At 40.7% G+C, this 26,634-nt stretch overlaps 2 protein-coding genes across 2 annotated transcripts; both read right to left on the reverse strand.

Moving 5' to 3' along the window:
* Positions 1–15,547: 15,547 nt before the first annotated feature.
* Positions 15,548–16,701, reverse strand: LOC142606250 (uncharacterized). The gene is made up of 2 exons (XM_075777634.1): positions 16,597–16,701; positions 15,548–15,991 (listed from the first exon to the last, which is right to left on the reverse strand). The coding sequence occupies exons 1-2, from the start codon at positions 16,699–16,701 to the stop codon at positions 15,548–15,550; spliced, it is 549 nt and encodes a 182-aa protein (XP_075633749.1).
* Positions 16,702–16,980: 279 nt separating this feature from the next.
* LOC142606251 (uncharacterized) lies at positions 16,981–18,897 on the reverse strand. Its single transcript, XM_075777635.1, has 3 exons — positions 18,742–18,897; positions 17,732–17,814; positions 16,981–17,614 (listed from the first exon to the last, which is right to left on the reverse strand). The coding sequence occupies exons 1-3, from the start codon at positions 18,895–18,897 to the stop codon at positions 16,981–16,983; spliced, it is 873 nt and encodes a 290-aa protein (XP_075633750.1).
* Between the last annotated feature and the right edge of the window lie 7,737 nt (positions 18,898–26,634).

The following is a 26,634-nucleotide window of genomic DNA, read 5'->3' on the forward strand; positions in this document are numbered from 1 at the left end:
AACCTTCTCTTATAACTGCTAACGCACCTCGCATCCATCTAATAAGGCCTGGTCCTAGTTGGATGGATTCGATCATATCTTTTCTTAAAAATGACATTCTTTCAAGCCAAAGTGCCGAGAAAAGTTACGTCGAAAGGCACCGCGTTTCGGTTGTCCGAGGACCACAAGCTATACAAACGATCCTTTTCAGACCGTACTTGTTGTGTGTACACCATCGAATCAACGAAGCATTGTTGGAGGAATTGCATGAGGGAATTTGTGGGAGCCACACTCGGGGGAAGGTCCTTAGCCCATAGAGCCCTCGACTCGGGGTTATTGGTGGCCCAATATGCGAGAGGGAGGCTAGGACTATGTCAGAAAATGTGATCAATGTCAGAGGTTCGCCCCTAATATCCACCAACCTGGAGGGGTTCTTAACCCTCTCTCCAGCCCTTGGCCTTTCGCACAATGGGGCTTGGACATTGTAGGGCCATTTCCGAGAGCTGCTGGCAACAAAAGGTGGTCGCTCCGTGGGAACAGAACTACTTCACTAAATGGGTTGAAGCCGAGCCCTTAGCCAATATACGAGATGTTGATTCCAAGAAATTTATATGGAAAAATATTGTCACTAGATTCGGAATACCACACACACATCTCTGATAATGGTGTCCGAGTTCGATAGTAGGGCTTTTAGGAAGTATTGTGGTGACATGGGTATCATAAAATATTCCACCCCAGTTTACCCTCAAGGAAATGGACAAGCCGAGGCAGTTAACAAGGTCATAGTTAACGGGCTCAAGAAGAGGTTGGACGATGCAAAAGGCAGATGGGTAGAAGAGCTCCCTTATGTCCTGTGGACATATCGGACCACACCGCGCAGGTCCACTGGAGAGACGCCATTCTCTATGACTTATGGAGCCGAGGCGGTGATACCGCTAGAATCTGGTTTTCCTACTTTAAAGACAAGTTCTTTTAGCCCAGAGAATAACCAGGGACTTCTAGAGAAAGATCTTGATTTACTTGAGGAACGGCGTGAGGCAGCTATGGTCCAATTGGCTTATTATCAGCAGAAGCTAAAACGAGGATATGATGCCCACGTGAAGCTAAGGCCACTTGCACCTGGTGATCTTGTATTAAGGAAAGTTGTAGGCACTTCTAAGAACCTAGCATGGGGTAAGCTAGGACCTAACTGGGAAGGCCCCTATCGCATTGTTTCAGTAGCAGGCATAGGGTCATATAGGCTAGCTAATCTAGACGAACGAATTATTCCACGTCCATGGAATGTAAATAATCTTAGAAGGTATTATTATTAATGAAATGAGCTTTTGTCAGTTTGTATTTCAAAGTTATGAGTAGCACTGACGCTCGTAATTATCAATTTTAAGAATCAAACAGAAACTTGGTTAAGTGCAGTCCTCGGACCACAAACCTTGTGGAAATTGATGTCTTATCATTTGTTAAACAGAACCTTAGTTATGCCGGGTCCTCGGACCTCCTACTTTGGGAAAATTAACATTTGAAGTTATTATTCTAAAGAATCAAACAGAAACTTGGTTAAGTGTAGTCCTCGGAACACAAACCTTGTGGAAATTGATGTCTTATCATTTGTTAAACAGAACCTTAGTTATGCCGGGTCCTCGGAACTCCAACGTTGGGAAAATTAACATTTGAAGTTATTATTCTAAAGAATCAAACAGAAACTTGGTTAAGTGTAGTCCTCGGAACACAAACCTTGTGGAAATTGATGTCTTATCATTTGTTAAACAGAACCTTAGTTATGCCGGGTCCTCGGACCTCCTACTTTGGGAAAAAAACATTTGAAGTTATTGTTCTAAAGAATCAAACAGAAACTTGGTTAAGTGCAGTCCTCGGACCACAAACCTTGTGGAAATTGATGTCTTATCATTTGTTAAACAGAACCTTAGTTATGCCGGGTCCTCGGACCTCCTACTTTGGGAAAATTAACATTTGAAGTTATTGTTCTAAAGAATCAAACAGAAACTTGGTTAAGTGAGATCCTAACACAAACCTTGTGGAAATTGATGTCTTATCATTTGTTAAATAGAACCTTAGTTATGCCGGGTCCTCGGACCTCCTACTTTGGGAAAATTAACATTTGAAGTTATTGTTCTAAAGAATCAAACAGAAACTTGGTTAAGTGCAGTCCTCAGACCATAAACCTTGTGGAAATTGATGTCTTATCATTTGTTAAACAGAACCTTAGTTATGCCGGGTCCTCGGACCTCCTACTTTGGGAAAATTAACATTTGAAGTTATTGTTCTAAAGAATCAAACAGAAACTTGGTTAAGTGCAGTCCTCGGACCACAAACCTTGTGGAAATTGATGTCTTATTATTTGTTACTATGTAAGTTTGTTATGCCGGGTCCTCGGACCTCCTACTTTGGGAAAATTAACATTTGAAGTTATTGTTCTAAAGAATCAAATAGAAACTTGGTTAAGTGCAGTCCTCGGAACACAAACCTTGTGGAAATTGATGTCTTATCATTTGTTAAACAGAACCTTAGTTATGCCGGGTCCTCGGACCTCCTACTTTGGGAAAATTAACATTTGAAGTTATTGTTCTAAAGAATCAAACAGAAACTTGGTTAAGTGCAGTCCTCGGACCATAAACCTTGTGGAAATTGATGTCTTATCATTTGTTAAACAGAACCTTAGTTATGCCGGGTCCTCGGACCTCCTACTTTGGGAAAATTAACATTTGAAGTTATTGTTCTAAAGAATCAAACAGAAACTTGGTTAAGTGCAGTCCTCGGACCACAAACCTTGTGGAAATTGATGTCTTATCATTTGTTAAACAGAACCTTAGTTATGCCGGGTCCTCGGACCTCCTACTTTGGGAAAATTAACATTTGAAGTTATTTAGAAACAGTTACAATTTTTAAGAATTAAACGAAAGATTGCTTAATATTTATCTTCGGGCTACGACTTTGATTAAAGTTAACTTCTGATTGTGTCTGGATGTTAATACGTTACTGTTTATTAACTCGGATCGTAAAGTTAACTTCTGATTGTGTAAGGAATGGTCCTCGGATCTTACATCTTACTAAAAACAGAGCTACGCATTACAAGGGTTTAATCGTTATATGAGGCCCTCTCTTCTTCTTAATCGAGGCATTGTTCAAATGAATTAACCATGTCACCTTGTATTAAATCTTTAATAATATACGCATGATTATGTGGAAGTTATGATTGTGCAATCCTTGGAGTTAGATTTTTATACTCTGAGAAACTTTTGATATGACTTAATGGGAAACTTTTGTAATAAGTACAAAAAGAATAAAGTAAAAACAGATACAATCCAAGTGAAAAGTAAACGAAATCGTTCTTCATTAATTAGTTGAGTATGCATTACAATATATAATTCAAAAACAAAAAAAAAAAATGGAAAAAGAGAAGCCCTAAGCTAAGTCCTAAGCTGTTGGAGGAGGATCTTGCTGAGAGGTACTAGTGCCCTTGGTCTTTCTCAACTCCAGCTCAAAAGGAGTCATAACCCCTTTCCTTTATCCGTCTTTGTTGGAAGGACGTTGGGTTCCCTTGTCCGGTTCAAGTCCTTCTGCATCCACTCCTCCTTCCTTTTCTTTATTGGAACCGAAGGTCTCGTAGGATCGAGGAATTTGCCGTGGGACCACCGGAGGTAGAGCAAGAGGAGTTGTCTCGGGGATAGGAGTAGCGGTAGGAGCCTCTTCAATCTCCTATTTCTAGGGGAAGCCAAACATTCTCGGACTTCCTCAAATCCGAAGATTGGGGAACTCCTTACGTTTAAAGCTTCCCCATACTTTTTGACGGTATTCACGGCATAAAGCCGCGAACTCCTCTGTCACCGCTCCTCTGTGGCTGCTACCCCTTCATCGAAACTTGCACCTGGCGGCTTGAAGAGAGAGTTGGAAGGAGCTGGCTTCTTCCTTCATCGAGCAGCTTCTTTTCATCCGAGCACTCCCTTTGAGCTTGGGAGAGTTCTTCATCTCTTTCATGAAGGAGCTTGCGCGTCCTTCTATCCGGGTCTTCATGGTCTTCAAGTTTGACTCGACCCCATTTTCTCTCTCCTCGGATCAGCCACCTCCGAGGTCAACTTCTCATTCGCGGCAAGGGGCCGTGCCCGAGGACTTCTCGGTTTCCATCCTGATTTCGAGCTTCGATCCGGCTATTTTCCGAGTGTCTTCAATAAACTTCTCAGCTACGAAGACCTCCTGAATAGCCTGTAGTAAAGTATGATGGAGTTAGGAATAATAAGAAACAAACTTACCTATAAATATTATTAAAAGTGGAATCTCCCTAAAAAAGGAGAAAAACTTACCAACGCTAAGTCTCTTTTTAGTGAGAGGAATAGTTGTGGCTGGCCCATCTTTTCCAAGGTCTCCATGTCCTTGGGCAGCAGAAGAAGGCGTTCCAAGACCTCGGCCAGGTGGTGGGTGTGGCTTTGTTGAACTGCCCTTATACTGGACTGGCAGGAGATGGGTGCGCCGTCCAGCCTTAGATCGGGTGACCAGGTGGTCGGTGCTCGGCGCACTTCAGCCTCATCCCTGATTTCCCCGATTTCTACCGAACGGGCTCTACCCTTGCCCTTGTCCAGCTTCTGCTGCTGGGCCGGTGGGAGTTGTTGGCGTGGTTTCTTGGGGTCTTTATTAATCGTCCCCTCATTATCCCCCTTCCTCTTCTTCTTGGGATCCTCGGCTGGCAGTTTTGGCTCAGCTGGAGGAGGAGGAGGAGGTAAAGTTGGGGGAACTTGGGACGTCCCCGTTTTCTTTTTCTCTGCAACCTTAGCAGCCCTATTGGTGAGGAGACCCTCCATTCTTCCCATGTCTTCTTCTAATTCGTCTTCGGGAAGGGCAACCACAAACCCTGCAATTCCAGAGGAGGCCTCGGTGGCTTCTTCCTCCTCGTCGGAAAGTCACAACCGGTTCCCGCGAGGTCTCTCGGTGTCTTCGAGATGGAATTGGTCTATCTCGTCGTCAAGTGTGTGTGAAGAAGACACCTGCTCTTCTAGAACGACAGTTGCTTGTGAGTGCACGGCGAGGGGGACTGCTGCTATCGGCCGGTTGTACAAAATGGTATTAGGAGCGTCCGGGAGGTCACGGTCGTCCAAAAAGTGGGGCCGAGCTACGTTTATCCTCTTTCGTCTTCGGTCGCCCGCAATTATGGCGTTCTCTATCTCCTGGAAGTCTTTGGAAAGGGGGGTGTACCCAAGAATAAGGTGAGCAGCCCGGAGTTGTAGGTCTTCACTAACGAACACCTCGGAGCGAAGTACCCGGTTTAGATCTGCGATGTTACAGTGACTCAGGCGAGGACGCACGTGTTGCTTATGCAAAAAAGACGTCAAAACAAACAAACTTGGTCGATTTACATAGATGTTTAACAAATTTAAGTAAGTACGAATACGCATGTCGGTGTGTGTGTTAGGCGAAGTTGTGTTGTGGGGAGATTCATCCTACGGCGTCGCACCGGATCCCCCCACTCAATCGGGGCGAAGGCCGTCGTGCCGGTTCCGGACACAATCAAGTAGTCGTCCTTCATGCCTTTGTTTGATTTGGGCAGACAGGAGATTAGCCTAACGGTGCTGGACCGAGATTTAATGTAATAACCTACTTTAGAAAGTTTATGGGACTCATATAGGAACACGACATCGTGCCATGTGAGGTTTAAACCCATCTGCTCGTTTAGAGCATCTACACTACCTAGAACTCTAAAAACGTTTGGGAGGCATTGATCGGGACACAACCGGTGGTTGCGAAGGTACTCCCTAGTTACAGGTTTCATTGGAAGGGTCATCCCACCCTCTAGAAAGGCTATCATAGGAATGATAACCTCTCCCTCTTTCCTAGAACCGGCCACGGCTGTTGCCGGGCAGTATTTTAGTCCTACATCGCTGGGAATACGGTATTTGGCCCTAAAGCCTTCCATCCCAGCGGCGGTATCAACTAGACACTTAAACTTACCCATTGGAAAAGAACGAAAGGTTAAACTCTAAAGGGGAGAGTGTTTACGAAGACAGCCGAGGACTGTATCCGAGGAGAAAGGGTTAAGAATAGAGAAAGCAAGAACTTACAAGGTTGAAGGTACGATTTCCACGGTTTTCGCGGTAAAGGATGATTGTTGGTGTTTTGATGGGATTGATCCTTGAGGAATTAAATGAAGGCGCAGGTTCCCGAAGCGTCACGACGTGCGAAAAGGCGGCCTCGAAATTATATTTGTCCCGCCTAAAATTTCGTGGAGTAATGAGGGCCGTTGGATGCCCATCTCACCGTTGAACGTGAGGGACAAAGTGTAACTGGCAGTATTAAATACGCGCGTTGTTCAAAATAAAACCGCCAAATGGCATCTTCTGGGACGCGAAACGATTTCCACACGTGCCATTACTCACAAAATGATTGGAGTAGGTTCTCGTCGGATCAAAACCCTATTTTTCTCCTCGGACGTTGAAAATTAGAGTTTTGAGGGGCTATTGTGGGGGGCAAAGGATCTGATGGGGATCGTGGGCCTTTTGGGCCGTGTTAAGGAAGGCCGACCTGACCCTGGGTTTGGAAGTTGTTAGTGCTATGGGTCGGCCCATACGCCGAGAATCCGAGGATCCAGCCGAGGGTGAACTTACCCTCGGATGAGCACCAAAGAACTCGGGATTTCATAGTAAAGGTTAGGGGATGACACAGTTAAGGCCAATGGTTAAAAGGGGTGAACCCTAGAACGCCCCAGAAGCACCGGTGTTGAAGAAATGTCAAAGATAAGGCTGCTACCTCACATTAAAGACCCCTGCACCTACCACCCCGGCCGCATTTATGGGGAAGTGACACCGCGTGGAAGAGAAACTTACGGTTACTATTCAAAGGCACTGAGAAAAGAAATATCTAGGCTAAGGGGGAGGTGAGGCAACACGTGTACAAAGCATTCAAAAGAGTAGTATATAAAGAGCAATTTAAGACAGAAAGAGGGAGGACTTTTTGTAACCTAAAAAAGAGAGAAAAGACTAAGAAAGGGATATAATATAAGAACAGCTCTCGGTTTACGTCCGAGGAGGCCAATTTACAATATTCCTTATTGTTTCCAAGTATTCGAAATCCTTAGTTTGTCATTTAATCCCCACATACTTCTAACCTGGGTTTCAAGCCCACACTCTACAAATTCATATTGTTTAAGGCTCATTGGGCCTGGGCCCGTAACTGTTCTTGGGGCCAGGTGCAATTGTGCACTTACACTTGACATTACTACAAAATACATAAGCATTTCTTTCAAGCCAAACATAATAAACCACTGCAGATCTATCAATTTTTCTTATGGTGCTTTTCAAACTTCTGGCTTTCAACACTTTTAATTATACAAATATAATATTTATTTATAAAGTAAAGAAAAAACAAAGATTAGAAACCTTCTAATTTGATTTTGGGTAGAAATAAACTCAAAGACCCATCCACACGATTTAATTCTCCTTTTCTTTTGGTTACAGATAGATTGGTGCTCTTCCCAATCATTAAAAAAGAATTTGATTTCATGTCACAAAGGTGGAGAATTTATCAAACTTCTATATACAGAGATTCATTTTAACCATAGAAAATTAATCATTATTCTAAAATTCTTTCTATATCAAATTTTCTCACTTTAAATATAGATTTGCAACACATGTAATCATTCTAAAATTGAAATTCCATCATCAAATTGAAATTGAAACTTCCCATGAATTATATAATTCGTACCTTGAATGTTTAATCATGAACCTGGCTTTCTGGCCTCCTTGTACCTGAAATGTACTTGTATTTAACCACAAACATATATATGTATACACCACTTGTGTCTCTTATAAAAGAATCCCATATTAATTAACAAGAGTAGATTAAGCTAATCAACTCTTTCTCAATCAGTTGGGTCAAGAGGTGGATAGACTTGGACCTTACATTCATCACCGCATCTACAATCGTTGAAGCATCCCGGCCATTTCAAATAGTTGCTTTTTAGGAATTAGAAGAAAGTAACTTGTAAGTACGTATTATACAATCAAAAACTAAACCAACGAACAAAACAGCGGACCATCAACCCCTCAAGCCTCACCAAAACATAGCAAAGCAAATGAAGTAGAACAGATACATAATAAATTATAACAAAGGCCTTTTTTGCCTGAAAACTCATACTTCATTTAAAAAAAAAACACAAAAACAGCAACAATAACAAAGAAGCAGGACAGACGCAACGAAGAGAGCAACAATCACACAACTAAAACAGGCCAACATTGCTGGTTAACAAAGCCTTTGTTAACGTAGTCAGTAAAAGTTGGTAGCCTTTAATAGAAAAATTTTCCTCCAACATGCAAACATGATATTGCAAATTCCATCGAAACCAAATTCATCCATGCTAGCCCTCGGGATTCGAAAAATAGTAAATGTGGGGGGTAAAAATTCCCGAATAAATATTTGGGTTTTGGGCTTTATTGACAGGTATCAGTTTGTTTTTGGTTAAGGCCTCCAGGCCCACAAGTCAGTATGCATTATAAAGGTCCGAGGAGTTGTCCGAGGAGGAATGTCTCCTCGGACTGGCCCGGCAATGACCCTGAGACTCGTCAAGAAGATTAAAGGCAGAATTCTGGAAAAACCGATGGGTAAGAGGGTGATCCAAGCACCCTCTAGACGCAAGTATGTGATTGAAATATCTAGGGAAAAGGCTGCTACTTCCACATTAAAGACCCTGCATCTACTTCCCTGGCTGCATTAATGGGAAAATGACCTCTGAACAATAGAATTGGACCTTCCTGTTATTATAAAAAGACTTCAAAAAGGTGGTGGATGGGACAAGTATCTAAGGGGAAGATTTGTATGACACGTGGATGAACAGTAAAGAGAAAGAAGTATATAAGGAGATGAGAGAGGAAAGAGGGGAGATCGGCTCTGACAAACTCAAAAGAGAACTAAGAATTGTAAATTTTGGCCTAGAAAGAGAATATTTATACAAATCGTCCTCGGCTAACGTCCGAGGAAATCTATTTGTCATATTCGTTTATCACTTGCACAGATTGTAACATTCTAGCTTGCTAATCAAACCTCCAACATCCCGAACCTAGATTTCAAACCTATACTCTACAAATTATATTGTATAAGGCTCATTAGGCCTGAGCTCAACATTCGCTTTTGGGTCTGGGTACAATTGTGCTCTTACAGTAAATACATGTAAATAATTTGGTTTCATATATTTAGTCAAATACGTATTATTTCAAGCCAAATGCTTAGAGGATTTGGTGCATAGGATACTTGTTGGACAGAACAAAGCAGAGGTTGCCTTAATTCAAAACCTGAATCAAGAATTGTTATTTCTAATCACACATTCTAAAAATTAATTATTTGAAAGAATCAGAATTCAAATGAAATATCTCAAATTCAAACCCAAATTAGCCTTCAAATATGGCCCCTATTGAACCAAAACCAATTATCACAAACCAAAATTTCATCAAAAAATTTCTCTAGATGCAAAAGTTTCCCTTTGTCAGCATGATCCAATGAAATCTTTCTATTCTCACGATCTTTTATATTCATATATTCTAATGCAAATCATCTGACTTAGGTTAAAAGAGTCCTATCATACTACTACTACTACTACTACTACTACTTGTTTTTTTAATTCGAGTCTATCAGGATTTGGGAATTTGAGTCCTATCAGCCATCAGGATTTGTCTTAGAATTTTTTTTTATTTTTTTATTAAGATAATGCTGACGTGGAAAATTGTAGGAGATTCAGAAGTTTCGGTTATATATATATATGATGAGTTTGAGTTTAAGTTGGACTTGTTAGAGAGATAGACTTTCACTCCTTGTTAAGTTTGGACTAAATAAAAATAATTTTATTAAATAAAATGACAATTTTATTTAAATATTGTGCTAATGTGGAAAATTGTGGAAGTTTCAGAGGCTTCGGTTATATGTGTGTGTGTGTGTGTGTGTGTGTAGGGACACGATTTGTACCTAAGCCCAAAATAGTGAGGGAATAGGTCCAAAGAACCCAATACAATTAATTTGTAGAGAGTGAGTTTGAAATCTAGGTTTTAACGAGTTTATATACCAATTATAATGAGCCAAGATCACAATAGAAACAAGTTTGTATAAGGTAAATCGTCCTCGAACTCAATCCGAGGAGGCTAACTCTTCTTTATATGACTTTCTTTCACTTAATAATATATTACAAATATTATTCCTCAGTCTACAGTATTTTTCTCCCTTTCTTTCCCGATCCCCTTGCATGAGTGTCTCCTCTCCCTTTTATACTATCCTTCCTGCTCTCTGTATCTTCCACGTATGGATTATATTGTTGGTCTGGATACTTATCCCATCAACCCCTTCCTGAAGCCTTTAGAAGTAGTTGTAAGACTAAACACTGCTGCTTAGGTATCACTTCCTCATTAATGCGGCCAAAGAGTTAGCTACAGAGCATTCAATGCGGTGGTAGCAGCTTTCCCTTTAGATATTTCATAGCCTTGGCCTTGTCCTGTCACTTCTTGATACTTATCCCTATCAGTGGAACCGTCCAGAATGTTGCTCTTGATATCAAGCCGTACCTTTAGACCTCGGCTTCGCCCGGCCGAGGAAGTGTTCCTCCTCGGGCCATCTTCTAAGATGATCGTGATCAGGTCGTACCTCTTCATTTACCAACATGGATTCTTATGAAGATGTTTACCCATCTTCGGACTATTTAATGTCCTCGAATTGGGCCCCTGACCCTATATATATATATATATATATATATATATATGTATGTATGTATGTATGTATGTACTTATCATCCCTACAATAGCCTCTTGAGATTATTCTTTTTGGTCCCTCAGGAAGAAAGGAGGATCTCGATGTCTCCATAATTACCCTGTGCTCATCACACATCATCCCTGACTGCACAAGTGCCTTTTCCACTGCCCAAGCCACGCTCCTAACACTTCGGCACACAAGACACGCCTTTATTGATTTTTTATGGCTCCATGTTCCCCACGTTCAACGGTGTGATGCGGATCCAACAATTAAGGAACCTGTTGGAGCCCTAGCGGGAATTTTATTGCTTGTAACTATTCTTTGATATAAATATTGCCCAAATTAATTGTTCACCTCACTGTAGCATTCATACATTGAACCTATACATCTACCCAGTCTACTTTTTCCTTCACACCTACCAAGAGCCAATCCGAGGAGAGTTTTCTTTTTCGTGTAAGTCTTTATAGATCTTTTCATTTATTTTTTTTTCTTTTCATCTATTTTTCTTTTCCCTGTGTCCTTTCTCCTCGGCCCTTCTTTCTTCTCTTTATCTTCTTAGCACCTCGAAGTCTCTCTTAGTAATGGGTAGATTTGCTTACTTGGTAGACTCCGAGGAGGGAATAGAGAGCTTTAAAGCTCTATATAGAATTCTGCCAAGGGTCTCCATTAGATATTGTAAGAATGGAGAATGGCACGAAAAAAGGCAAGAGGGAGAAGTGGTAATCCCAATGATTGCCTTTATAGAGGGTGGGATGAAAATTCCCATAGGCACCATTACTAGGGACTACCTTAAGGCTCATAGGTTGGCTCCCACTCAATGTGCCCCAAACATATTTAGAATTTTAGGGAGTGTGGATGCCCTCAATGAGAGAATGAGTATAGGGCTTACCCACTATGATATCAATTGGGTCTATAACCTCCATCACCTAACAGGGCAGGGATACTACCTAAAGTCTAGGTACCCCGAGGTTAGGCTCATCCAATGCCTCCCCGAGTCCAACAAAGGCCTAAACAAGGACTTCTTGATCGTATCAGGGGAGTGGCACGATGGCCTCCCTTGCATGACGAGAGAGGGGAAACCAGGTGGGGCTCTAGGCTTAGGTTGATCATTTAAAAATCATCCCCTTTTCTTCTTCTTTTATTCTGGTTTATTTATGAGTTTCCTTTGATTCGTGCTTTTTTTTTTTTATTGATGATGTCTTTTGTTTCTCTTAATGGTTCTGCAGATAAAAACGCTGCTATTCCAAACTTCAATCTTATCAACCAATCGAGTTTGGACAAAATATTGAAGATCGAGGTGTTCATCCACAGTGACGATTAGCTCAGAGTGACGCACCAAATCCTCGGCTACACCCCCATCTCCAAAAGCTTCCAAGTGTTGAAGTGTGTAATTAAAACGAAAGATCAGCGTCTACACCAGATAAGTGTTACTGCTCTAGGTTTCCTCCTCCCCGGACCTATCCCCGAAGGCACTCTCACCACTAATCCTATCCTAAAAGGTATAATGAAGGTAGCATTGACCTTCCAATGTGCTATTAAGGAAGAGGTCACTTCGTCCCAACCCTCAACTCGGGAAGAAGAGGAGATTGTGGAAGTTTCTAACTCAGAGGATGAATTTGATATCTTTGACCGCATTTAAGAAGATATCACAACTCCTGAAGCGATGGGGATACAACGTAAACTGAGGGGCAGCTTGATGGAGATGATGGAGTCCCAGGTTGGGAATAAGGCTCCCGAGGCTGCTAGCCAAACTAAGCTCCCTTCTCTTCCTACTTCACATGACACCCAGCAAGAAGCTGCAGACAAGAAAAGGAAGAGGGAGCAAAGAGGTAAGGAAGTGGTAGAGGAAGGCAGAGATGTTTTCTCCAAGGAAACTGAGCCTCAAAAAGGAGCCAAGGTGGCTAAGACTACCCAATCCAAGTTAAAGATCGACGTAGCTCTTGGAGACAAAGGACGTGACCTCCGCGCCAGGGTACCCAATTGGAATCCACCCTTGGTGTTGGATGGGTTCCCTCTTCCAAAAAATTCCTCCATTAGGGACCCCCGGCAAGGGAAGCCTGGGTACATAGTAGATGCTGTAGAGTAGGCTTTGCTACTGCCCAATGACATGACCGAGCTAAGGACCTTGAGGACTCATGAGGTATTTCTAAGTCTGAAGAGAGACCTCGCCAAGCTAAGTTAAGCTTGACACTCACTATTTACTAATTTATTTCGTCATTTATTTATTATTATTATTTTTTTTACAATGCCTTTACTTACTTATTATGTTTCCTATGTAGGCTATCCAAGTTGCCTTTAGGGCCGAAGAGCTGGTGGACTACTCTCACCGGTAATACAAGAGTAAGGAAGGAAGGAGGATCGCTACCTTAAGGCGTTCCACGTGGCTGAGAAGAGACTGAAGGAGCTGAAAGTCCAACTTTCTCAATCCGAGAATGATAGAAATAGTGCAGAGGCTGCATTGAAGGGGGTAGAGAGACAAGCTGAGACCCAGCGCAAGCAACTTCGCCAGACCGAGAAGGACCTTGCTGTTGCTGGGGAAGAAATCAAAGCTTTGAAGAAACAACTGGAGGATGCTGAGAAGGCCAAGGACCCGGCCGAACAGGATGGTTACAACATTGGGGTAGCTGAGACTGAAGAGGCCTTCAGGTCTGAGGTGATAGGGGTGTGTATGGTGTATATTCTCCAGGTGTGGAACGAGGCCTTCAACCAGGTATGGGTTGAGGCCTCCTCTGCACTCAGGAGTGCAGAAAATGTATACTACCCCCTGCAATTCGAGCACCAGACTCTTCAACCTCTTAGGTGAACACTGCCCTTACTGTTGCACGCCCTCCTGAAAAGGCTACAACCAAGGACCCTCCCCTTCCCATTAGTCCTCAGAAAGGGGCAGAGAAATTTGGCACAAATGATAAAGTGCAAAAAGCCCCTAAGAAAACTCCCTCTGAGGTGACCCAACCCTCCGATGCACCCAAGGATTCCTCTAAAGGAGGGGTGGCTGTTCAAAGCCATGAATTGACCCTAGTAACCCTCCCCATCCCGGCCAAGGAAGATCCAAAGGCCAAAGGTGTGACCTCCTCAACAGTAGCAACAACTCAACCTGCCAAGACTACTAAGGACAAGCTCGTAATAAAGATGAAGCCCTAAGCTGACCTTCATTTGTTATGTTTTTTTTTTTTTTTTTATACAAGTATACCTTTGTAAGTAAACTGCCCTTTTCCAAGGCACAGTTCAATGAAAAGTGTGTGTATATATATATATATATATATATATATATATATATATTTCTTTCATAATTGTGATACTTGTGTCTATTCCATGTATAGTTTCTGTTTTACTTAACATTTAACTAATTTGGCAATGAAATATAACTCCATTGGATTATTTGCATAAGTGGTGATACAGTTACCACACTTACCTGGCCAACAACAGAACGGATTAAGCACTACTAAGTCTACAACATTATCAGAACATTCTTTTAACTTTAAACATCATACACCACAATAGAGCATTCATCCATCTCATGCTTAATGAATTTACAGGACTTGAGGGGATAGTCAAACATTGATCAAATCACAAATATATTTGATATACTTGCAAATTTTTAAAATGATATTCATGAATTTCTATTTATTCAAGTCCCTATTGTGGAAATCCTTGCTATTCAGCATGGATGGTGTTATTTGAGACTTAAATGAATAACAAAAAGTACTAATTCACCTTAAGCGTGTAGTCTGAGGAGCCATGAATAACTAGGATTCTGTTAGGCACTTGTAGGAATAATGAAAGATATCAATTTACCCAAGGTATGTGGTCCAAGGAGTCAGACATGACCAAATATTTGTTTGATACTTAGAGAAATGATAAAAAGTATTAATTTACCCAAGGTATGTGGTCCGAGGAGTCAGGCATGACCAAGGTTATGTTTAACACTTAGATAAGTAACTTGAAGTGTTAATTTACCCAAAGTAGATGGTCCGAGGAACCAGACATACTAAAGTTCTGTTTGATACTTAGATAAATGATAAGAAGTATTAGTTTACCCAAGGTATGTGGTCTGAGGAGTCAGGCATGACCAAGGTTCTATTTAACACTTAGATGAATGATAAAAAGTATTAATTTATCCAAGGTATGTGGTCTGAGGAGCCAGGCATGACCAAGGTTCTATTTAACACTTAGATACATAACTTAAAGTGTTAATTTACCCAAAGTAGATGATTAGAGGAACTAGACATAACTAAGGTTCTGTTTAACACTTAGATAAATAATAAGAAGTATTAATTTTCCTAAGGTACGTGGTCCGAGAAGCCAGACATGACTAAAGTTCTGTTTAACAATTAGATAAATAATTTGAAGTGTTAATTTACCTAAAGTAGATGGTTTGAGGAACCAGACATAACTAAGGTTCTGTTTAACACTTAGATAAATGATAAGAAGTATTAATTTACCCAAGGTATGTGGTTTGAGGAGCCAGACATGACCAAGATTCTGTTTAACACTTGTATAAATAACTTGAGGTGTTAATTTACCCAAAGTAGATGGTCTGAGGAACCAGACATAACTAAGGTTCTGTTTAATACCTAGAAAAATGTTGAAAAATATCAATTTACCCAAGGTATGTAGTCCGAGGAGCTAGGCATGACCAAAATTCTGTTTGATACTTAACTATAATGAGGAATGTAACGCATGAAGTAAAAAGCAATATATAAAACAGAAAAAACTTTCATTAATAATAATACCTTCGTAAGTTATTTACATTCCAGGGACACGGTACAACATTTTCATCTAGATCTTCAAGATAATAAGCCCCTATCCCAGCTACCAAGGCGATACGATATGGCTTTTCCTAGTTGGTCCCTAATTTGCCCCATACTGGGTTCTTTACAGTACTCAAAACCTTTCTTAATACTAAGTCCCCTAGCACTAATGGCCTTAACTTCACGTTTGAGTCATAACCTTGTTTGAGCTTGTGTTGATAATATGCCAACTGAACCATGGCGTTTTCCCTCATTTCCTTAACCAAATCCAAGCCCCTTTCCAACAGCTCATCATTGTTGTTTGGAATGAAAGATCTCGTCCTCAGTGTTGGGAAACCAGTTTCGAGAGGAATTACAACCTCAGCCCCATAGATCATTGAAAAGGGTGTCTTCCCTATGGATCTACGAGGCGTAGTCTGATATGTCCAAAGGATGTGTGGCAACTCTTCCACCCATTTTCCCTTCACCTCATCCAACCTTTTCTTGAGCCCATTCATTATTACCTTATTGACAGCCTCAGCCTGCCTATTTTCCTATGGATAAGCTAGAGTGGAATATCTGTTCGTAATTCCTAGATCGCAGCAATATCTTCTGAAGGCCTTACTATCAAACTAAAGGCCATTATCTAAGATGAGGGTGTGAGGAATTCCAAAATTGGTGACAATGTTTTTCCAAACAAATCTTTTTGCATCCAAGTCACTGATGTTTGACAGTGGCTCAGTTTTAACCCACTTGGTGAGGTAATTTGTGCCGACCAGCAGCCATCTCTTATACCCTGCTGCCTTAGAGAGGGTGCTACAATATCCAAGCCACATTGAGCAAAAGGCCAAGGGCTGGATAGAGGATTAAGGACGCCTCCTGGTTGATGAATATTTGGAGCATACCTCTGACACTAGTTACACTTCTTCACATATTCTTGCGCTTCCCTCTGCATATTTGGCCACCAGTACCCTTGGGTGAGTGCCCTGTGAAATAAGGATCTACCTCATGTGTGACTCCCACAAATCCTTTCATGCAATTCTTCTAGAAGTAGCTCTGTTGCTTCAGGGTGTATACATAGTAGGTATAGTCCTGATAAAAAGCGTTTGTATAGCTTTTGGTACTCGGATAGCTAGAACCGAGGAGCCTTTCTACGTACCTTGTCCGCCTCAAACTTCTCCTCGAGCAAGATATCTTCCTTAAGGAATAGCACTATAGAGTCCATCCAATTAGGTCCCACCCTAATCTGATGAACTCGGACCATCTCGCCTTTTATCTCTGTGGACTTGCACAGGTCTTTAACAAGGATAACCTAAGGTAAGCTCTGCACCAAGGACATTGCGAAGGTGACCAAGGTGTCAGCATGGGTATTCCTGCTTCTAGGGACTTGCACTAAGGTGAAAGACTCAAACTTTGACTGTAAATGTCTCACCTGATTCAAGTATTCTTGCATTCTCTAATCCCTGGCCTCCAATTCTCCTTCCACCTGGCCAACAACCAACCTTGAGTCTGAGAATATCTGCACTGTTTTTCCTCCCACCTTCTAGACCTTAGCCATCCCAGCTAATAGGGCCTCATACTCAGCTTCATTATTTGTGGCCGAGAAACTCAATCTTAAGGATTTTTCAATAACGATCATCTCAGGAGAAACTATAACTAGCTCAACTCCTAATCCTCTTAGATTTGCCGCACCATCAACATACACCTTCCAAGATGATGGCTTTTGCAGGGAGACCATGCCAACTGATTTTTTATCCATGTTTTGCTTGTCCTCTTCTTCTTCTACAGAGGGTTCAGCAAACTCGGCCACCAGGTCTGCAAGAACCTGACCCTTAACAGAGGTACGGGGCATATACTTAATATTAAAGGCCCCTAAGATCGTACCCCATTTGGCAATTCTTCCAGTGTAATCAGCACTCCGAAGTATTGATTTGAGCAGAAGTTGGGTCAAAACAACAACTGTATGAGATTGGAAGTAGTGGGGGAGCTTACGTGTAGCGTGCACCACTGCCGAAATGGCATTTTCCAATGGTAGGTAACGGATCTCTGCCTCATGTAATGATTTACTCACGTAGTAAACCGGCCTCTGCACACCATTGTCAATTCGTACCAGCACCAAACTAACAACATAGGAAGCCACAGCGATATAAGCAAACAAAACCTCATCTTCCTCGGGTCTGGACATAACAGGTAGTCAAGATAGATATTCCTTAAGTTGTTGAAAAGCCAAAGCACATTCCTCTGTCCATTCAAATCCCTTCCATTTATTCAAAAATTGGAAGAAATGCCTGCACCTGTCCACGGACCGAGAGATGAATTGGTTCAAAGCAGCAGTCATTTCCGTCAATTTCGGAACTTCTTTAGGATTCCGAGGTGGCTGTAAATTGTTAATTGCCTTAACCTATTTGACCTCAATTTCGCGATGAGTGACCATATAACCTAGGAATTTACCTGATCCCATGCCAAAGGAACATTTAGAAGCATTGAGGTGCAACTTGTGCTTCCTTAGTATCTCAAAGATATTTCCTAGGTCTTCCACATACTCAGACACCATCTTACTTTTCACTACCATGTCATCTACATAGACCTTAATATTTTTACCTAGTTGTGGCTCGAACATCCTGGTCATCATCCTTTGATAGGTGGCCTCTGTATTCTTTAAGCCAAAGGGCATTACCTTGTAATAATAATTTCCCGTAGAAGTGACAAAGGTTGTTTTCTCCTGATCGTCGAAGGCCAGGGGTATTTGATGATATCCTTAGAAGGCATCTAGAAAGCTCATCCGAGGATGTCCCATAGTGGCATCCACCAATTGATCTATACAAGGCATTGGAAAGGGATCTTTGGGACAAGCTTTGTTCAAATCTGTGAAGTCTACACATACTTGCCATTTTCCATTCTTTTTTTTTCACCACCATTGTACTAGCCAACCATTCAGGGTAAAATACCTCCTTGATAGCTCATGCTTGCTTGAGCTTGATCACCGCCTCCTTGACAGCCTCGAAATGTTCCTTAGATGATCGCCGAGGTGGTTGCTTCCTTGGTATGATAGTTGGACTGACATTCAAATGATGACAAATGAAGCTCGAATCCACCCCTGGGGCCTCGTAAGCATCCCAAGCAAATACATCAATGTTTTCCCTAAGAAATATCATCAATTCGCCTTTCTCCTAAGGAGGCAGTTGAACTCCGACCTGAAAATATTTCTCTTTATCATTACTTATAAAAACCTTTTCCAAACCTTCACACTTTGCCACCTCCACTAGATCCTCAGATAACTCTGGCTCCTTTGATTGCTACAAACCTTGCTCATTTGATGCCGGGGACCCTTCCTCAACTTGATGTCTAATTGCAGCCCCAAGCACTGCCTAGCCATAGTTTGGCTCCCAATCAGCGCCTCAACCTGGTCGCCAGATGGATACTTCACCTTCAAATGCATGGTGGAGGAAACAACCCCCATGGCATGAAGCTAGGGTCTTGCCACTATGTCTGTGTAGGGAGAATACGCATCTACCACTATGAAGTTAACCTCCACCATCTTGGACCTAGTTTGCACTGGTAGCTTGATCTGCCCCATGGGTATAACTACATTTCCATCAAAACCTACTAGGGTGAATCATAACTAGCCAAGTCCCCAGGTTTTAGCCCTAACCATTTATACAAATTAGGGTACATAATCTCCGTCCCACTGCCTTGATCAACCAATACACGCCTTACATCATATCCCCTATCTTGAGTGTGACCACCAAAGCATCATCGTGTGGCTATATAGTTCTAACCTTGTCCTTTTCCAAAAAACTCAATGCCATTCGGATTCCAACTTTAGCCTTCTTCGGCTCATAATTAGAGTCCTCGGCTGATGGCCGAGCTATAGACATTACTCTGGAAGGATACGAATCAATCCTCCTGAGAGCAGCAAAAATGACATTAATTGTGCCCAAAAGAGGCCTTGAAGAAGCGTTCCCCTGAGTCCCTTTGTTAGGATTAGTGCCCTTAAATCCTATTGTATGATGCTATGTATGATATTATGTATGACATTATGTAAGACATGATGTATGACTTAATATTGTGATTGATAAAGTTATTTTATTATTATCTAAAATAATGGTAACATGAATATAGGATATTATCATATAGTCCATGAGATGCATTCTATGTGATTTATGTGAAAAGTCACAGAAGATGTAAATCACAAGTTCTTTGTAAACTCAGAATTTATAGTTCGTAGTCGGTGATGAAATTGGGCATTTCATCTGCGAAGACTATAACGTGTCAATTAAGATGATTTGTCTTGATCATGGAAGTGAAAACTTCTAGTTGATATGTTGATATGTTTTAAGAGTTAAAATATATTGAACAGGACCGCTGTGAGATTTATTATTTTCCTAACGACTGTCAAATGAATAATAAATCTCACGACTTCTGTTTGCATGAACTCTTAATCCTGAGAGAATAATGGACCTGATCATGAAGTGTAGGTTGCTTTGATATATCAGGAGTGAGACCTGAAGTGACGGTCAAAACCTCAGTATGTTGGGCAGCCACATTTAGTGTTGATGGAACATATATTCTCAAGATGGAATTCATAGTCTCTTGATGGAGATATAAAATATTCCCTTGAGATAAGTTTAATGGTTTCAGTTATTCAGAGAGTTAGGCCTAACCACTTTAGTAAGAAATTACTAAAGTATATATATTTATGAAATTGGATTTCATAAATATATAATGAATAACTTTAAAGAATTAAACCGGATACTCAAGGATAAGATGTAGTAATTTACAAAGTGGCAGTCTACATTTATGACTTTGTGTTACTACGAATATTTTATGAAGGGGTTACGTGTATAATAAAGTCTTGGGATATAATTTATTAATAAGGCCTAGAGTGCAATTATATTTATATAGTGTTATTAAATATAATTAATGGTAACTTTGGACTTGTCAAGAGTTGACGGAAAAGCCCAAGGCCCATTGGAGCTAGTGTCTTATTGGTCCCTTTTGGTCCCACTCCAAGCCACACACTAAAGCCCAATTGGAAAGGCCCAATAGGCCAGCCCAATTAGATAACCAGTTAGTTATAAAGGGAGAAACATACAGAATTTTTATTAGAAGAGTTTTGAAAAGAAAAAGAAACGGTGTGTGAGAGAGTGTGAGACACACTTTCATTCTCCCTTTTGAAAAACTGATTGAGAGACCACACATCTTGGGCGTAAAGTGGAATTGGAGTGAAGATTAAAAGTGTTCCCAAGTGCTTCTAATCTTTGTTTTGAATTTCTCCACACCAAGGTACGCTATCTTGTTCTTAAATTCTGAAATTTATGTAGTGCACGTTATCAATCATGAATGAAATAGATCCTTGTTCATCGCTTCCGCTGTGGGTTTTGCATGAGATGCAAAACCAGAATTTTTCCTTCACCCTGAACCTGCATGGTCTCCTTGCCCATTGGGCCGATACATAAACTATTTTAACCTTTCATCTCTGACCAACTGCTCCAAATGATTCCACAGAGTCCTGCAATCCTCGAAGGTGTGTCCTCGTTCCTGGTAATACTGACAATGAAGACTTTGATTGCGCTTCATGGGGGTCTCCTCCCATCTTGTTTGGCCATTTGAAGTATGGCTCATTCTTGATCTTATCCAAGACCTGATGCACCGGCTCTCAGAATACTGTGTTGACCGTTTGTGGCGCAGTAGCAACCCTAGTATGCCTAGTAAAATCCTGCCGAGGACAAATATCATTGTACTTATCCAACCTAAAGTCCCTCCTATCCTGAGAGACTACCTTCGCCTTTCCCCTATCTAACTATTGGTCTTCCTCGACCCGCTTATATTTATCGATGTGGTCCATGAGCTGATGTACATTATTAACTGGTTTCCCTATTAACGATTTCCTCAGACCTTACTCGACAGGCAGACCAACCGTAAAAGTTCTTATGGCCATGTCATCAAAGTCCCCATCAATCTTATTGAATATCTCCCAGTATCTATCTGAGTACGTTTTTGGGTCTCCCCTTCTCGCATAGTCATAGATAGCAAGGAATCTAAAGGTCGAGGAACCTTATTGCACGTAATAAAGCGAGATCCAAACACCCGGGTGAGTTCCTTAAAGGAATCAATAGAAACTACTCCTATGCCGTCAAACCACCTCATTGCCACAAGCCTTAAACTTGATGGGAATACCTTGCACATCAAAGCCTCATTCTTGGAATGCACAACCATCCTCTGGTTGAAGTGGCTTACATGCTCCACAGGATTTGTTCAGCCATTGTACATGGTGAATGTTGGCTGAGTGAAACGCCGAGGAAGTTTTCCTCCTTCAATTCTACGCGTGAAGGGTGATTTAAAAATCTGGTTTAACGCTCTGCTCATAGCGTCATTTCCCAGGCCCCTACAAGACGAATTTTTGTCTCTACGGCCATGAGGATTGTCTTCTTCATACAAGAAAGACTCACTAGGGGGAGCCCTTAACTGGGTCTGTAACTGCCATCCCCATCATCATCAGAAGAAGAGTAAAAAATGGAAAGAGTTCGCTTTCATCATTCGTGACGCAACTTTCTCCTCAAATGATCAATCTCCAACTGCATGGCTCTAGCATTTTCCTCATGAGAGACTCTGCTCCTACCTTGTGACTGACTCCTGCTAGTATGAGTGGTGTGCACACTTCCCTCCCGGTCCCTACTTCGTTCAAGATTGAGAAATTGATCTTGATGTTGGGATCCCATAGACTCTGCTTGGTGTGGACCTGAATCTACCATATCTAGACGTTAAACTCGCTGAAACACAAGGCTTCCCACAGACGGCGCCAATTGTCCCTAAAAAGGACACGATTTGTACCTAAGCCCAAAATGATGAGGGAATAGGTCCAAAGAGCCCAATACAATTAATTTGTAGAGAGTGAGTTTGAAATCTAGGTTCTAATGAGTTTATATACCAATTATAATGGGTCAAGATCACAATAGAAACAAGTTTGTATAAGGTAAATCGTCCTCGGACTCAATTCGAAGAGGCTAACTCTTCTTTATATGACTTTCTTTCACTTAATAACATATTACAAATATTGTTCCTCAGTCTACAGTATTTTTCTCTCTTTCTTTCTCGATCCCCCTGCTTGAGTGTCTCCTCTTCCTTTTATACTATCCGTCCTCCTCTCTTTATCTTCCACGTATAGATCCTATTGTTGGTTTGGATACTTGTCCCATCAACCCTTTCCTGAAACCTTTGGAAGTAGTTGTAAGGCTGAACACTACTGTTCAGGTATCACTTCCTCATTAATGCGGCCAGAGAGTTAGTTACAGAGCATTCAATACGGTGGTAGCAGCTTTCCCTTTAGATTTTTCATGGCCTTCCCTCTATTCTGTCACTTCTTGATACTTATCCCTATTAGTGGAACCGTCCGGAATGTTGCTCTTGATATCAAGCCATACCCTCAGACCTCGGCTTTGCCCAGCAAAGAAGTGTTCCTCCTTGGGCCATCTTCTAGGACGATTGTGATCATGCTGTACCTCTTCATTTACCAACATGGATTCTTATGAAGACGTTTACCCATCTTCAGACTATTTAATGTTCTCGGATTGGGCCCCTGACCCTATATATATATATTTATATTTATATATGTACTTATCATCCCTACAATATAGATTACTCAAATTTTGTACTTTTCCTCCATGTGGAGATTTGAATTCACAACCTATCAATCACTAATTGTGAAATATACTAAAGGGGTTTTGAATGATATAGGGCTTAATGAGAATTTGATATCAAGACCAAAAAACTAGACAATCATTTGCCTCTAGAGCCCTGTCATTAGGAAACAGCATGGGCTGAGACCCAGAGTGCATAGATATTTTAGAAGCCCAATTACTGACTTCGTGAGCTCCTGATGAAATAGTAAGTAGTATTAACTTTAACTGAAGGTACAAGCCATAGGAGAAAGAGAAGAAGTACTAGAACATACATTCAATTCTCCTCCTCCGGTCATTTTCTTTTTCTTTTTCTGATGATAAATGGTGGGGAAATCTGAATCAAAATTATTTCTCAAAGCTAGCTAGGTGAACCCATACAGCACACAGAATCACAAGTACATATATACTTGGGCTATGCTATTCTAGAGCATAGTGGTCACATATGTATAGCGAGCTAATTAATAAGGTGGCTGGTGGCGGGACCATACCCAAAAGAAGTATCATCGATCGGGAGGTCAACGAAGCAACCAATAGTTTTGTTTTAATACTGTAGTGCACATGAAAATACAATGGATACAGATACAGATAACAGCCAGGAGAACAAATTAAAGCTCACCTATTCAATAGGGAAAAAAAAAGCATGCAGCTGCAACTTCATCTAACATCAGCGTGCAATGTGGGTCACCATCTTCATTCATTAATGGAAAATCGTTCGTGCATGCGTACGTACGTGCATGGTCATCGGTGAAGACACGTATGCGGATGCGGCTCAGGCGCCGATCCGACGGCCTTGCTTGCCCAAGTCTCTCCTTTATTGGTTCATGGTTATGGTATACTTTGGTTACGACATCATTTATTGCTTTTTTTTAAAATTAATTTGTTTCAAAAAGTAGCGTATGTATGTATTAATTAATATATGTACGTATTCAGTAGTTCAAACTGTGTAACAGTACTGTACTGGGTGTGGGTACTCTCGGATTCCTCGTGATTCTTTTGTTCCTTGAAACTGTATATTTTTTTTGTTTGAGAAGGTCCTTGAAACTGTATATGATACTCCATACTTGGTAAAATCTATAAAGAAAAAGTTTTATTTTTTTATTTTTTTAACGTCGAGTGTGATTATAGTGACATTTTACCTGCTGGGAGTAGAACATAAGCCGAGAATATAGAGTAATTTCCCTAGGCGCTTTTTATTACGAAATTCAAACATAAAACCTTCACCTCTTAAACTCGTATAGTGAACCCATGATCACTAAACCAAGCGGTAAAACTATGTTTTTAATCTTTTCGGGGTTCTATGATTTTCCATACCCCATTCTTATTACAAGTAGGTCCAAATCCAACAGCTAGCCTTGTTGTCCAGTGCAAATAAATGGTCCAGCTCGGGCCTCGCACAAGCCCATCTTTTCCAAAAGGCAATATTGGCCCAAATTTTTTTGTGTGCTAGGTAGGCCATGGGCTGCCTCGCAAAAATTTGCAGCCTTAAAACTAGCTTCTTCTTTGGGTAGGAAATGGTTAATTCACATGAATTAGCCTACGTTGATGAAGCAAATTATGTGGCACAAAGCCATTTTTACTTGTTTGATAGACAAAAGAATTAAAGGAGCAAACCTTTAAAAAATTTGTGGTAACAAATGGTGAAAGACTATTTGTTACTCTATTATCAATTGGCTATGCGCCTCAACAGATCAAGTCAGAGCATCTACAGCAGTGGAGCTAAAATTTAGTTTTTTAACTCTACAAAAAGTTACTTTATCTATTTTACCTACTCACTTTACAAAACATACTGCAGCAGTGGATCTATTTTAGCTTTTAACACAATAAAATAATATAAATATCACAATAAAATAATATATCTACTACAATAAAATAATATATACAATAAAATAAAATAATATATCCACTACAATAAACAACAATCACAACCACCCGCAACCGCTACCGCTGCCACTACCGCTGCCGCCATCGCAATCGCTGTCGCCGCCATTACCGCTGCCGTCGCTGCCACAATAATCTTTATTTTTTCTTCCTTTATTCATTCTCAACAACTATATTTTTCAACAAAAAGTGTTACATTCATAATATTTTTTGCAATACTTTCACAAGAATCATAACAAAATCTTATATGGAAAGTTGTTACTAGTTCTAATTTGAACCTGCGACTGAAATCATATTTTTACTCACCAATATTAGCTAATTACTTAAAATTTATTGTGAAAATATTGCGAAAATATTGTGATAGTATTTTTAAATTGTATCTTCTTATTCTTTGTCTTTCTTTCATCCATACGTTTTCTTTTATCCATATGTTTTTTTTTTCTTTTCTTTTTTTTTCTCTTGCATTTTGTCCACCACACACGTATACCCATTCCATCCTCTCCTTTTTTCTTTTTCTTTACTTTCCCCTTCCTCCAGAACCTCCTCACTCTTTCTTTCTGCAGCTCTCTCATTTTCTACTCTCTTCTTCTTCTTTTTTTCTTTTTTCTACTTGATTCCATAAATTCTCTAGCTCTCACACACTCACCTCTCTCTCATCCTCAAAATCTCACCGATTCATCCATCATCCCCACCAATCATCCTCCTTATCCATCATCCTCACCCAATTCATCATCCTCCTCACCCATCTTCGAAGCCCAACTCCGTTCATCCATCATCCTTCGCCGATCTGTTGATTTTGCATTTGGGTTTGTGTGTGTTTGCATATGGGTCTCAATTTGCTTTCTTTACTGATGTGTGTGTGTTTGCATATGATTATGTAAATCAAAATTATAATTAATTGTTCAACTGTTTTGTGATACTTTGGTTTAAGTGTTGTGAAATGTCTATTTGAGAGAGTGGGTCGATGATGTTGAGAGAGTTTGAGAGCTTGGGACGGCGTGGGTCTGAGGCTGAGAAAGTTGATCGGCTGGTGGATTGGTGACGTCGAGCTTCGGTGGCGGTGACGTTGACAACGAGTTAGTCCGACGGCGATAAACAAAGTAAGGAGATCGGAGTTGAGAGAGTGAGCTTGAGCTTCAGATGATGAGATGAGAGTGAATGAGAGAGAAGGCATGGTGATAAAAGAATGAAAAAAAAAGGGAGCAAGTGGTATTATTTTAATCAGGAGCTAAATAAATTTTTTTTTTTTTTTATAGCTTTGAGCTACAGTGCTCATGTATCTATACATGAGCACTGTAGCAATTAAGCTAAAATTTTTAGCTATTCCTCCATTGCTGCAAGGGTATTTTTTGTATTGTGATGGAGCTAAAATAGCTATATAGCTATTTAGCTCCACTGTTGCAAGTGCTCTCAGACAAATAGAAGATTTGCTAAAAAAACATTGCCTCCAAAAAAAAAAAAATCTTAATGTACCATATGAGTGCAGATGTGGCATTGAAGTATTATGTCAAATTGACAAAAGTCAAAGCCATATTAATCCTATCTCTTCGCTTAGGGTATAGAATATTATTATAACCTCATCAACCATAAGGAGGAATAAAATAAGTATGTATAGATTTTATAAATTCTTCACATAC

This window comes from Castanea sativa, chromosome 8 (assembly GCF_040712315.1).
Source record: "Castanea sativa cultivar Marrone di Chiusa Pesio chromosome 8, ASM4071231v1".
Classification (NCBI taxonomy): Eukaryota; Viridiplantae; Streptophyta; class Magnoliopsida; order Fagales; family Fagaceae; genus Castanea; species Castanea sativa.